General features: G+C 44.7%; 1 protein-coding gene across 4 annotated transcripts in view; it reads right to left on the bottom strand.

Moving 5' to 3' along the window:
* Positions 1-11,653: 11,653 nt before the first annotated feature.
* Positions 11,654-15,122, bottom strand: part of LONRF3 (LON peptidase N-terminal domain and ring finger 3) — a 44,577-nt gene continuing 41,108 nt past the window's right edge. For all 4 annotated transcript variants that reach the window (XM_001135253.6, XM_009439559.4, XM_529131.7 and 1 more), the window contains one exon: positions 11,654-13,253. In XM_001135253.6, the coding sequence (XP_001135253.1) occupies positions 13,104-13,253 (150 nt within the window). In that variant the 3' untranslated portion in view covers positions 11,654-13,103. The remainder of the gene's footprint in view (positions 13,254-15,122) is intronic.

Genomic DNA, 15,122 nt, shown 5'->3' with positions numbered 1-15,122 from the left:
GTGTTACAGCTCTTAAGGCAGAGCGTCTGGAGTTGTTCGTTCCTCCCGGTGGGCTCATGGTCTCGCTGGGCTCAGGAGTGAAGCTGCACATCTTCGTGGTGAGTGTTACAGCTCATAAAAGCAGTGTGGGCCCAAAGAGTGAGCAGTAGCAAGATTTATTGCAAAGAGTGAAAGAACAAAGCTTCCACAGCGTGGAAGAAGACCCTAGCGCGTTGCCACTATTGGCTCCGCAGCCTGCTTTTATTCTCTTATCTGGCCCCACCCACATCCTGCTGATTGGTAGAGCCCAGTGGCCTGTTTTGACAGGGCGCTGATTGGTGCGTTTACAATCCCTGAGCTAGATACAAAGGTTCTCCAGGTCCCCATCAGATTAGTTAGATACAGAGGTTCGACACACAGGTTCTCCAAGGCCCCACCAGAGCAGCTAGATACAGAGTGTCGATTGGTGCACTCACAAACTTTGAGCTAAACACAGGGTGCTGATTGGTGTATCCACAAACCTTGAGCTAGATACAGAGTGCCGATTGGTGTATTTACAATCCCTGAGCTAGACACAAAGGTTCTCCAAGGCCTCACCAGTGCAGCTAGATACAGAGTGTCGATTGGTGCACTCACAAACCTTGAGCTAAACACAGGGTGCTGATTGGTGTGTTTACAAACCTTGAGCTAGATACAGAGTGCCGATTGGCGTATTTACAATCCCTGAGCTAGACATAAAGGTTCTGCAAGGCCCCACCAGAGCAGCTAGCTACAGAGTGTCGATTGGTGCACTCACAAACCTTGAGCTAAACACAGGGTGCTGATTGGTGTGTTTACAATCCCTGAGCTAGACATAAAGACTCTCCACGTCCCCACCAGACTCAGGAGCCCAGCTGGCTTCACCTAGTGGATCCTACACCGGGGCTGCAGGTGGAGCTGCCTGCCAGTCCCGCGCCATGTGCTTGCACTCCTCAGCCCTTGGGTGGTCGATGGGACTGGGCGCCGTGGAGCAGGGGGTGGTGCTCATCGGGGAGGCTCAGGCCGCACAGGAGCCCATGGAGTGGGTGGAAGGCTCAGGCATGGTGGGCTGCAGGTCCCGAGCCCTGCCCTGCAGGAAAGCAGCTAAGGCTCGGTGAGAAATCAAGCACAGTGCCAGTGGGCTGGCACTGCTGGGGGACCTAGTACACCCTCCGCAGCCACTGGCCCGGGTGCTAAGTCCCTCATTGCCCGGGGCCAGCAGGGCTGGCCGGCTGCTCCGAGTGCGGGGCCCACCAAGCCCACGCCCACCGGGAACTCCAGCTGGCGTGCAAGCGCCGCACGCAGCCCCGGTTCCCACTGGTGCCTCTCCCTCCACACCTCCCTGCAAGCTGAGGGAGTGGCCTCCAGCCTTGGCCAGCCCAGAAAGGGGCTCCCACAGTGCAGTGGTGGGCTGAAGAGCTCCTCAAATGCCACCAAAGTGGGAGCCCAGGCAGAGGAGGTGCCGAGAGCAAGCGAGGGCTCTGAGGACTGCCAGCACGCTGTCACCTCTCATAACTGTGATAGCCATTCCAACTCCTTCCATGATCACCTGAATGACTGGGGGCACAGGGTGTGTGAGTTGGCAGGCATGAGGTTCCTCTTTTTCAGCCAAAAGCAGTCTGCCTCACTTTCATGAAACCCAAACTTCTGTGAATGGAGTGGAAGATTTCTCCTAAGTAACAGATTGTGTGAGAGAAAGGTTCCTAGAACAGGGAAGCAATCTAAAGAGAAGTTTGGGTCGGGGAGGGTCAGAGAGAGAACAGTCCCTAAAGGGGACTTTCCAAATAGGCTGTAGCTCTTTAAAAAATTCTTTGTTCTTCCCAATGAAAGTTCCATGTCCAAGAAGCCACACATCAGAACACTCGGGGTGGGGAGGGCCAGCTGTGAGCTTCTTCTAGTGTGTTGAGTGTGCATTACATTTTAGGCTCTTGTCTCATTTGGCCACTAACTCATGGAGTGATCTTGAACACTGTTGTGCAACCATAGTTCTCTTATCTGCAAAATGGGAAAAATAATAGTGGCTGAAAGCAGGAGATTTAGCTGGGCTGAATGATTTCTTAAGGCCTCCTTCAGCACTGGTGAGAGGTGACAAAGTGCTAGCAGCCCTCACTCACTCTCGGGCACCTCCTCGGCCTCGGCGGCATTTGAGGAGCCCTTCAGCCCTCCACTGCGCTGTGGGGGCCCCTCTCTGGGGCTGGCCAATGCTGGAGCTGGCTCCCTCTGCTTGCGGGGAGGCGTGGAGGGAGAGGCGTAGAGGGGAGCAGGCTACGCGCAGCGCTCGCGCTCACGGGCCAGCGTGGGTTCCAGGTGGGCGCCGGCGCCTGCTGGGCTTGATCGGGGACGAGCTCCCTCTGGGCTGCCGGAGTGCCAGGGCTAGGTGCTGCAAAGTCCCGCGGCGGTGAGGGCCACTGAAAGGTGAAGCTGGCTGGGCTTCTGCCTCTGGTGGGGACTTGGAGAACTTTTCTGTCTAGCTAAAGGATTGTAAATGCACCAATCAGCACTCTGTGTCTAGCTAGAGGTTTGTAAACGCACCAATCAGCACTCTGTGTCTAGCTAAAGGTTTATAAACGCACCAGTCAGCACTCTGTGTCTAGCTAATCTGGTGGGGACTTGGAAAACTTTTGTGTCTAGCTAAAGGATTGTAAACGCACCAATCGGAACTCTCTGTCTCGCTAAAGGTTCATAAATGCACCAATCAGCACTTTGTGTCTAGCTCAAGGTTTGTAAATGCACCAGTCAGCACTCTGTGTCTAGCTCAAGGTTTGTAAATGCACCAATCAGTGCTCTGTGTCTAGCTAATCTAGTGGGGACTCGGTGAACTTTTGTGTCTAGCTAAAGGATTGTAAATCCACCAATCAGCACTCTGTGTCTACCTCAAGGTTTGTAAACACACCAGTTAGCACCCTGTCAAAACGGACCAATCAGCTCTCTGTAAAATGGACCAGGATGTGGGTGGGGGTCAGATAAGGGAATAAAAGCAGGCTGCCCAAGCCAGCAGGGGCAACCTGCTGGGGTCCCTTTCCAGGATGTGGAAGCTTTGTTCTTTTGCACCTGGCAATAAATCTTGCTGCTGCCCACTCTTTGGGTCCCTGCCACATTTATGAGCTGTAACACTCACCACGAAGGTCTGCAGCTTCACTCCTGAAGTCAATGAGACCACGAACCCACCAGAAGGAAGAAACTCCGGACACATCTGAACATCTGAAGGAACAAACTCCGGACACACCATCCTTAAGAACTGTAATACACACTGCGAGGATCCATGGCTTCATTCTTGAAGTCAGTGAGACCAAACCCACCAATTCCGGACACACTGGGATGTATGACTCTAGAACATACATCTGTATGTATGTAGCTTTCAACGTTTATCTTTTATTTCGCCTTTTGAATCTCCAAATCTATACTCCTATTTTTTCTTTGATGCAAAAATAAATCAAATCGGCCACAGAGGTGAGTAGGGAGAAGAACAAGTTGGGCAAGCTGCGTTGATAATCAAGGGGCCCCAGAGCTTGTAGTCATTAGGGAGAGAGGCCTTCATGGAGGAGGACCCCAAAGACAGAAGAGGAGGCAGGTTTGGAGGGACTAGAGTTAGAATATGATAAGGCACAGGAATCAAGGCCCGAGAAGTGAGGAGAATGGTGGGCTTTATGAGAGGCACCCTAACTCACAGAGTGAGTAAGAACAACAGCTGTGGGGCAGACAGCCTGGATCCCAAGCCCCGCCTCCCTGCTTCCTAACCACATGACCTTGAACAAGTCACTTTATTTTTCTGAGCTGCCGTGTAAAAGCTGGGTAATAATAGCACCGACTTCAGAACTAAATAAGGTAATGCTTAGCACAGTGCACAGCACATAGTTCACATTCAATAAATGGTTGCTGTTGTTTTGCTGTCATCATTACTGGACGTTCTCCACCAGACATTTTTTAAAATTTAATTTTAAGTTCTGGGATACATGTGCAGGATGTGCAGGTTTGTTACATAGGTAAACGTGCTGTGGTGGTTTGCTGCACCTGTCAAACCATCACCTAGGAATTAAGCCCCATATGCATTAGCTATTTATCCTGACACCTAGGTATTAAGCCCCACATGCATTAGCTATTTATCCTGATGCTCTCCCTCCCACCACCCCTCTGACAGGCCCCAGTGTGTGGTGTTCCCCTCCCTGTGTCTCATTCTTCTCATTGTTCAGCTCCCACTTAAGAGTGAGAAGACGCAATGTTCCTGTGTTAGTTTGCCAAGGATAATGGCTTCCAGTTCCATGCATGTCCCTGCAAAGGACATGATCTTGTTCCTTTTTATGGCTGTATAGTATTCCATGATGTGTATGTACCACATTTTGTTTATCCAGTCTATCATTGATGTCCATTTTGGTTGATTCCTTGTCTTTGCTACTGTGAATAGTGCTGCAGTGAACATATGCGTGCATGTATCTTTGTAATAAAATGATTTATATTGCTTTGGGTATATACCCAGTAATGGGATTGCTGGGCCAAATGGTATTTCTGGTTCTAGATCTTTGAGATATCACCACACTGTTTTCTGCAAAGGATGAACTAACTTACATTCCCACCAACAGTGTAAAAGTATTCCTATTTCTCCACAGCCTCACCAGCATCTGTTGTTTCTTGACTTTTTAATAATTGCCATTCTGACTGGTGTGAGATGGTATCTCATCGTAGTTTCGATTTGCATTTATGAACTGAGTTGTTCTCTTGGGTCTGTGGCACTACACAATGGGCGGCCCGTAACAGTGGGTAAGATTGTGGGCTTTGGAATCCATGCGGGCTCTGGCCCAGATCTTAATCAGCATGACCATTGGTAAGTAACAAAACCACCCTGTGCCATAGTTTACTTGCCTATAACAAGTATATAACAAGATGTCTACTTCACATATTATAGTGAGCTCTACTTCAGATTATTGTGAAGAGCTCTACTTCACAGATTATTATTTCTTTTTCTTTTTGAGACATAGTCTCGCTCTGTCACCCAGGCTGGAGTGCAGTGGCACAATCTCAGCTCACTGCAACCTCTGCCTCCTGGGTTCTAGCGATTCTCCTGGCTCAGCCTCCTGAGTAGCTGGGATTACAGGTGCGGGCTACTACGCCCGACAATTTTTATTTTTTTATTTTTATTTTTTTTAGTAGAGAAGGGGTTTCACCGCGTTGACCAAGCTGGTCTCAAACTCCTGACCTCAGGTGATCCACCCGCCTCGGCCTCCCAAATTGCTGGGATTATCGGCGTGAGTCACCGCGCCTGGCCACAGATTATTATTTCTAAGAAGAATGTTAAAAATTCTAGAAACAAACATGGCACGTAATGAACACTCAATGGACACTGGCTTGGCCTTTGGATCAGTGACCAGCTCAATGAGGAGCTGCTGATACACTGTCTGTCCTTTCTGGGATCAGCCTACAGGTGCAAGAACATGGCTCATATTTTCTGAAGACATGACTGCAGTCTTAGTTTGGGCATAAGTGACTTCCCAAATCAGGATGGAAGATCAAGTCCACAGTTAATATGGGAAGAGGATACATGATGTTCCGGCCAGGAGATGAAAAGGTAACCACTTCGACTCTCATAATTAGCCATTTAACCCTTCTTTGCCTTCATTCCTCTCTTTTCCTTCTTTTCCTCTCCCCATCCTTTTCTCTGTCCAATGGGAGCTCATCACTGTAGACTGCTTAAGCAGAAGGGCTTAACTCCATTTGTGGACATAATGCTCCCCCTTCCCTAATAACCACTATCTTCTTATGAGAGTGTTCATTTCAGCTCGCAGAAGAAACACACAGTCCTGAGACTGTAGAGTTGCCTTCTACCAGTGGCAACAGACATCCTGATAGGCCAAAGGTGCAATGATCTCCCCTGTTCCCATGACTGTATCGAATATCACCATAATGCCCTTCTAAAATCCAAGAGAAGCAAGATTTCTGTAGCAAAACTGGATTTAGGGCAAGTGGGCTATTTCGGCCCTTTGCAGCATTTGTAGTGTCCAGAAATTGTTGATATTGACTTACTAGAAGGTAGGAAGTATTCTGCAAAGGGGTGCAATTTGGGAGGCCGTACTTCAATAAATGGAGTAGAATTTTTTCAGGTCTTTGTAATGCAACGATGACATTTGATAATATATGTGTGTAAGTGGACAGGAAACGTGTATGACCAGTCAATGTGAGTATAGGTTGAAATGGGAAAATCAGTAACCAAAAACTGGAAAGGGTGGGAGAAGGGGCCTCAGAGATACAGAGGCAGGGCTCCTCAGAACTTACACTTCTCTACCTTGACCAGAACATACCTCTGCATTGAGCTGACCACAGACAAGTCTGGCTAGGAAATCTACATTACCTGAAGAAGTCAATATGGGGAGTACTGACACCAGCCCCTTCCCATCCCACCTCAGGCCCTCCTGGGAATGAAGAAATCATAAAACATAAGAGAACACGGAAAAGTTTAGGCTTCTGGGAGTCTAGGGCATTTTTCCTTCCTTTCTCTTGTTCATATCTCGTTTTTCAACTGGTGTTATCTTCTAGGGAGGCATCTTTGGCCCTGGAGAACTCAAAAGAGCCAGAATGGGCCAGGCGTGGTGGCTCACACCTGTGATCCCAGCACTTTGGGAGGCCGAGGTGGGTGGATCATGAGGTAAGGAGATCGAGACCATCCTGGCTAACATGGTGAAAACCCGTCTCTACTAAAAATACAAAAAAATTAGCAGGGCATGGTGGCGGGTGCCTGTAGCCCCAGCTACTCGGGAGGCCGAGGCAGGAGAATGGCGTGAACCTGGGAGGCGGAGCTTGCAGTGAGCCGATTGCGCCACTGTACTCCAGCCTGGGCGGCAGAGCAAGACTCCGTCTCAAAAAAAAAAAAAAAAAAAAAAAAAAAGCCAGAGTGGATCCCAGAAGAGAGGATGCAGTAAGTGTTGGCTTTGGTTCTAACAAAGGCCTGGGGTACAACTGCAAACAGAAGCTTCTTTTAAGATGGCTCAATTCGGTTCTCCAGAGAAAAATTATGCAGGGATTCTGGGCAGGACTGTCTTGGAAGGACTGGCTTGTGCCTTTAAGTGTACTCTATCTCTTAAGAACCAGCGAGTGGCAGACTGGGCACAGAAGGATGAAGTCTAACAGAGCCAAGTCTTTCCTCTGGGGCCTAGATGGACAGGAGTTCTGATTTTTTTCTATATCCCCCAAGGTCCTGTTACACAGAATAAGATCAAGCTCAAGTGGAATTTTCTATCATTTCATTTTTAATTGTCCCATTCTTGTGTCCTTCTTCCCTCAACGGTAAGAACTCATTTAAAAGTTATCAATAGCATAAGACTAAAATCAGTACTGTAGAGAAGATGGGATGTTGCTGAAGCTCTTCTGCTGGGATCAGCTTGGTCAGTATCACTTATTGTCACAAATGTTACCAATTTTCCTGTTAAAAGGTTCATGTTTGGGGCCTTAGCTTTTAGCCTATTGTTAATAAACTGCTTGTTTAAAATAAAAACGTGTTATTTGTTTTCTTGAACATTTTATGATGCCAAAGAAAATAGTAGGCAGTGTGTTGTGCTTTAAGCAAACCCAATATGTGAATGCTTGGATTTACATATAAAGTAGGGGCAGATATTGAAAAAATGCTTCAACATAATTCTTTATGTAACAAGCTTTTCTGGTGCATTTTGAAACACTTTATGGCCAGTTTTTCAGAACACATCAGTCACATTAATCAGTTCACACCTGCCTCGCTGTCACATACATGGGAGTTTGCTGTCTGAATGCAAGTATATTTCCTTAAAGGATCTTCTGGTATTACAACCAATAGGAACAAGAACAAATACATGTTCCTGAAGCATTCCTTTCTATTCAGCTTCCACCGAAGTGATACTGAAGCTAGTTGGATAATTCTTTTCCTAAGGTAGGAATACAGTTTTGTTGGACACAAAGTGAGGCAATAGGAAACATTTTTTAATGAACAAACAACTTTCACACAAACTGTCTGTATCACATTGTTATTACAACACAGATGAGCTGAAACGTTTTTGTACAGATTTGGAGGATGGGAATCCTAAAAAGAAATCAAGCATATAGAGGTAGTTGAATAGCAATATGGGGGGAAAAAAGCATTATCTTATATTTCCCTTCAGTTCATTACAGTGCAAGAGTAAAATGGCTGCTTACCAAACAAATGGAAAACACACACACATTTGCCACTGTTTACATGGCTTGCTTGATATTTTAATCCTGGCATTACTTACAACTGCATAAGATGATGGAACTAATTTACCTAAAATAAGCCTATGGTGCCACATTGGCCTATTTGCTTTCCTTTTATTCCATTATTAGTGTTGCTTTAACAATAGATAAATGTTAGTCAACTTTTAAAATTATGCATTAGCTACAGTGTTGCTTTGTAAACTTCTGTTAAATCACGTTTGCTGCAAAAACATTTTAAACAACAGCTACAGTCATGAAGCAAAAGCTTTAAAGTGACACCAGGAACAGAGATTACAGGCACTTCTCTCTGGAGGTTAACTTAGCATGTTTGGAAATACACATTTGTAAGTGAAAATTTCTTCATTTCACCTCTGGATGTGTGTAACCCAGATTATTAAATAGTTGTACAGTGTAATAAGGTGGGAGCTATCATTCTAAGATGAATTGAATGTGTACACTTTATGTGGCTCCTTTTCCTTCCTTCTGTTTGAACTCAGAAGGGCCACAAATTGAAGCCCATGCTGCCAGCTGCTTTTTAGAACTGTCTTCTACCATAAATCAAAACCTCACTTAGCCCCAAGAATGGGCTGAAAATCTCCTCTTTTCCATTGTTTGGGCTGCCCTCCATTTGCATCTTTGTCACACACCACTGCTATGGTTCTGCCTTGGTGAGCAGAAATGGATGCGAAGTCAACATGTTGGGAACTCAAAAATGAGTTCCTGAATAAAATTCCCATCTTGGAAATGGAGTTGGTGTGGGGAACACAGACGGATTGCAGTCTGTCAACAGTATGCAATCTGTTGACTGTAAGAGACCTCTGGGTGCTGTGAACTAGCCTCAGGAGCTCCACCGCTCCAATGGCCAGTCACAGGGGATTATCTGAGCCCAGGCCAGCTCCACAGGTAGAGCTGGAAGCGCCACATGCGCAATGACTCAGCTTGCCCCTTGCTGCTGAGGCAGCACTGGGCTAAAAGCAACCTTCAGAAAAGGCAAACTTTAAAAATTGTCATTCTCTGCCCCGCTAAGTCAGGGGCAGGCACTCTTTTCTCCAAGTTGTCTACAGAAAATTGGTTTTTCATTTTCTACATTTTGCTGGTTATTTGCTAGCAGCAGTAGTACAGTACAAAGCAGAAAGATATGATGTCTGCTTGCTACCTAGTGTATATATATATACACACACACATACACACACACATACACACACAAAGACATACATACATACATACATACATACATACAAAATATAACCTACTAGGCAAAGACTGGGTCAGTCATGATAGACAGAAAAACTAACTAAATAAGTGGCACTATCTACTGTGGGGGAAGTCTTATTTTTCTGGCCTAGATTTAGCCTTATGTCTTTCTTCTGTATACCCTTCATTCCCAAGCTGTGCAGCAAAACCAATTTCCCAGTGTAAAAATGGTCAAGACCAATTGATTACCTCGTTAAGGTACATCCCAAAGAAAGCCAAAGCTTAGCCTTGCATCCTGCCTTGCAACTAGACAAAATATTTAACATAGTGGAGGCTCAGTTTTCTCATTCATAATATGGGGATAATAACTGCTCTCGCAGGGTTGGTATGAGAAATAAATGATGTAATGAGCTCAGGTATGTGAGATCACTTGGCTCAGTACCTGGTACATGGGGATCTCAGTACATTTTTTGTTGAATCTGTTACTTTGGGCAACATAAAGAAATACTATCAACTAAGAACAGAAGTCACAGATTGTAAACTCTCATCATCTGGGATGGGTAAGGTTCTCAATACATTTTGGAGAACAGGGAGTGAAAAGTTGATTATTCTAATGGAGCTAGAACTTAAGGCTTCCATTCTATCAGAAATCCTAGGCTGGGTGCGGTGGCTCACACCCACGCCCGTAATCCCAGCACTTTGGGAGGCCCAGGCAGATGGATCACCTGAGGTCAGGAGTTCGAGACTAGCCTGACCAACATGGTGAAACCCCATCTCTACTAAAACTACAAAAATTAGCCAGGCGTGGTGGTGCATGCCTGTAATCCCAGCTACTTGGGGGGCTGAGACAAGGGAATCACTTGAACCTGGGAGGCGGAGGTTGCAGTGAACTGAGATCGAGCCACTGCACTCCAGCCTGGGTGACAGAGTGAGACTCAGACTCGCACACACACACACACACAAAAGAAAGAAAGGAAAGGAAAGGAAAAAGAAAGGAAGGAAGGAAGGAAGGGAGGGAAAGAGAGAGGGAGGGAGGGAACGAAAGAAAAAGAAAGGAAGGAAGGAAGGAAGGAAGGAAGAAATCCTAGACCTACATAGGGCACTACCTTCTAGCCCTTATTGAAGCAGGAAAAAAATTTCTGGTATAGGATTGATTCCTATCTCTGACCCTCATTTGTTCTCCAGTTATTTCACTTTCACACACATTTAATTCCCAAAAGAATTATCTGTAAATCATCAAATTATGGGTCCAAAAATCAGTGGTATGTATTCCCCCAACTAAGTTTAAAGGGGTTTCAAGTGGATATTGTGTGTAAAGGCAGTGTTTTATACAAATGTAGGCCCTTGATGATATTCTATAACTATGACTAATCTAATAGTAGCTATTATTTCTTGAATGCATTCTAGGTGTGAGACACTGTGCTAATTGATTTACACGTTATCTCATTTAATTTTCGTAACAACCCTATATGCAGAACTTATCACTATCATTTCATAGATTAGAAAACTGAGGGTTGGCAAAAGTTAAATCAATTGCCAAAAATAATATATCTAATAAGTAGAGAAGCTTAGGGCCTTTTTCTTTGTTGCATTTACACTAGATAACAAGAAACTATTAGGATTGTGTTATGACCACATGGTCTGGGAACCAGGTGGGAGGGGGAGTCTTTTCTGCTCCCTGAGCTTTGTGGAGTTTGCTTGCGCAGAAATAATGCCTATACTTCCGCCTATTTCTGTTCTTCACCTGCCCAGACTAGCTCCAAACATCAAATCTGATAAACACAACACTCTGGCAACATAATGTCCATTAAGTGAGTGCAGAAAAGACCATCTGGTTTCTGCTTACATGCATCTTTTTTATGTTGTCTGGATCATCTCATTCTCCCTTTCCTGTTTCTAGCTACAGGTGGTGATGGGAGAAGTAAGAATTACACTCTCACCTTAACAGAGTGATGGGCTGTGAATGAATGATGCAAAAATCATTCACTGTCCAAAATCACATGGTATAATTTGCATGAAGGTACTAATGGCACAATTCACTTCCTCCCTGCTCTAATCGTTTCACTCTGCCATTATAACACTCCCGTACTCGTGGTACTTTACAGGCTGTCCTGCCACTGAAGGACTCAAACTAGCACTAAGCAAGCTAAATCAGGGCTTACTCTTACTCCTCACCCTATATTCTCCCCATACATTGAAATATTTCACCCATGCAACTAGAAGCAAAGGCAGTACTTAGGTAAAATAATAGATTATCTGGTTTCTTTTTTTTTTTGAGACGCAGGTTTGCTCGTTGTCCAGGCTGGAGTGCAGTGGTGCAATCTCGGCTCACTGCAACCTCCATCTCCCAGGTTCATGTGATTCTCCTGCCTCAGCCTCCCAAGTAGCTGGGATTACAGGCATACACCACCAAGCCTGGCTAATTTTGTATCCATTTTTAGTAGAGACAGGGTTTCATCATGTTAGTTAGGCTGCTCTCGAACTCCTGACCTCAAGTGATCCGCCTGCCTCGGCCTCCCAAAGTGCTGGGATTACAGGCATGAGCCACCGTGCCCGGCCATCTGGTTCCTTTAAAAAGATTTCTATAGGGTTCTACTCTATTTGTCTTATTTACATTTTTAATAATAAAAAGTCCTTATCAAGTGTTTCTGTCCAGGTCTTGATCCTCAGAACCCCGGGGAGAGGTGGGTTATGGAGGCTAGTTGGGCATGACTGTGATGTGCTAAACTGAACACCATTTCCTCTGAAGAGTTAATTATGATCCTGCCTAAAATCCGATTCCTAACTGCACTGGGGAAAAATTAGATACACGTACAATTAGATTGCTGAAGTAAATGCCTATAATAAAAATAATTCTTTCAGCTTTGTTCTGTATTACACACAGAAAATGAATTATTTTACTTTACCTTGGCATATACCATAATCTAGGCCAAATCCCTTAAGTATTTTATATTGTTTAGTTCAAACTGAAAAAAAAAAAGTGGACTCTGAAGACAGATGATCTTAGCATCATTCTGAACTTCTTTTAAGCATCCATTTGGATAGATACAGAAATGGTCTAAGAACTAGTGTCATTGTAGTAAAAAAAAGATAAAAGCAAAAACTGCACACTTCTAGTATTGTTATTTCCCCCTAGGTACATGGTAAACCACATCAATAAATAAAGCAATGGACTTTTCAGCAATGTACGCTTAAATAGTTACAAACATACATGTAGAAAAAAGGATACAGTAGTGCAAAAAATAAATTATTAAAACAGAAGTATGAACATTATTTTACACAATGCTCTATTTATCCTGAACCATTTGGAATGAGACCTCAAGTCAGTGAAATTATACAGCAACATTATTAGTATCTTTGTTTTCACATTTCAACCACACAGTCATTGATCTATGAAAGAAAGAATATTAAAGCAAAACCATTTTAAACTTTTGGAAATTTTAATGTTAAAATCAAATTATGTTTTTCTGGGCTCTTAAACACCTCTGCTGTTTATGTAGTTATGCAGCATGTCAAGAAGCATCTTAAGACAGAAAGTTTCAAATAGGTCACATTCTTTTGGTCTTTCTACTCAATTTCTCTCTGTGATCAACAGCAGGCTGATGCCTCTGTTTGACACCCCCTTCTGTTAAGATATTATTGCAATTAGATATATTTACAAGAAGACTCCCCCCGACGGCAGTGGGGAAGGTGGGAGCTCCTCTTCGGCAATCCACTCACTAGTTTTAGTTTCGGGATATGAAGGCCAGGACTCGTCGAATACCATTCAGTCTGTCCTTTAAGGACCTCATTGCTAGGAAGGGGAGCTGAGCTCGGCTTTCCAAGGGAAGAACTGCTAACATCCACCAGCACCAGGCTGGGCCATTCGGGTTCATCTGCAACAGAGAAACACAATGGAGTCATCCTATTCCCATCCAAGAACATCAGTCTGCAGAGTTCCAAATGCTCAAGGTAAAGACCCCAGGTAGAACAACTCCATGTGGCAGATTGCTAATTGACCCTATATCTATTTTCCCCCTTATTTTAGCAGGGCATATAGCCACCCAGAAAAAAGACTGCATTTCTCAGCTTCCCTTGCAGCTAGGTGAGGCCATGAGACAAAGTTCTGGCTAATGAGATGTAAAGGGAAGTGATATGTGTAACCTCTTGGTCATGCTCTGGGAAAGAAGCATATGCCCTCTGCCTTCCTCTTTCTCTCCCTTTCCCCTAGCTAGAACATGGACGTGGTGAGGATCAGCCTTTCTCAATCAAGAGGATGAGGGAGACATTTTAAGGATGGTAGAGTTTTGTGATGAAGGAGCCTGGGTGCCTGAATGCTCTTGTGGAATAGAGCTGCCCTAACTGTCCAAGACTTAGCCCCTCCATCTTGTTTAAGCTCCAGTCATTTTTGTTTCTTGTTAAAGCAAACCAACCAGTATCCTAACAGATACACCATGCCTCCTAGTCAATGTGATTTTACAAGCTGGTATCTACTACGTAGTCTCTTCCACTTCTAATATTCTGTTGAGGTCCTTTGGACTGATGCATTTAACATTCAGGCCTTCGATTCCCATGACCCCTTGACCTTTGCATGTCTTTTAAGTCCCCTCATTTCCTTGATGTGGCTGAAGGCAATAGTCCATGTATACCATATCACTATACAGGGCCATAGCTCTCTTCTCCCCTGAAACCAAAGGCTATGATTTACAGTCCCAAAGAATCACAACCTCACTTTGCAAAAATTCCAATTAGAAAACATTCACATTAGAAATATATTCTGCCCCAGGGCCGGGCACAGTGGCTCACGCCTGTAATCCCAGCACTTTGGGAGGCCGGCGGGTGGATCACGAGGTCAGGAGATCGAGACCATCCTGGCTAACACGATGAAACCCCATCTCTACTAAAAATACAAAAAATTAGCCGGGCGCGGTGGCGGGCTTCTGTAGTCCCAGCTACTCCGGAGGCTGAGGCAGGAGAGTGGCGTGAACCTGGGAGGCGGAGCTTGCAGTGAGCTGAGATATGCCACTGCACTCCAGCCTGGGCGACAGAGCAAGACTCCGTCTCAAAAAAAAAAAAAAGAAAGAAAGAAAGAAAGAAAGAAATATATTCTGCCCCTAGATTTCCTTTTAATAAAGAGCTTTCCCATTCCACATAAATCCTTCCCCAAAGCAGCTTCCCTGGCACATATTTTAGACATTGGGTACTTATTTCCTTCTAAGCCTAAAACGAGCTTTCTGCCCACAACTTTCACAAGTTTGGTTTTAGGACTATAGAGAACCATTCTGGTCAAAGTGCCTACACCTGAAATTATTTGGCTCCAAATTGGTTCCTCTGATCGTCACCAAATCTCACTGCCTTCTTTGCTTCTTTGTGCCTCTAGCTTCATTTGCATTCTTTTTTGTCCCTCCCTGAAGCTGGCAATATGCTCTCCCTCCTATGATCAGTTCTGAATATTAGACTGATGTTCTGAACTTTCTTTCCAAGGATCACCAACAAAGATATTTAAGCTGGTATTAACACTTGTGGCAGTTTCTAAGAAACATCCTCCTGACAGAACATGCTTATTTGTGGGACCACTGGGGCTGCAGCATTGACTGGAGCAAACTGGGATGGGTTTGGGTTTTTCTTTTTTGCTGGTGCTGCTGCTGCCAAAGCAACATAATAACAGAACTAAGAAAAAAGGAAGTGAAACCCAAGATTTCAACTTTCTCTGTCATTAGCCTTTATGAATCACACTGTAGCATCTGTGTTTTCCCGTTACCATT

The sequence above is a fragment of the Pan troglodytes genome, chromosome X (genome assembly GCF_028858775.2).
Source record: "Pan troglodytes isolate AG18354 chromosome X, NHGRI_mPanTro3-v2.0_pri, whole genome shotgun sequence".
Lineage (NCBI taxonomy): Eukaryota > Metazoa > Chordata > Mammalia > Primates > Hominidae > Pan > Pan troglodytes.
The sequence above is the reverse complement of the archived record's forward strand: the minus strand, read 5'-3'. Positions and strand labels throughout refer to the sequence as shown.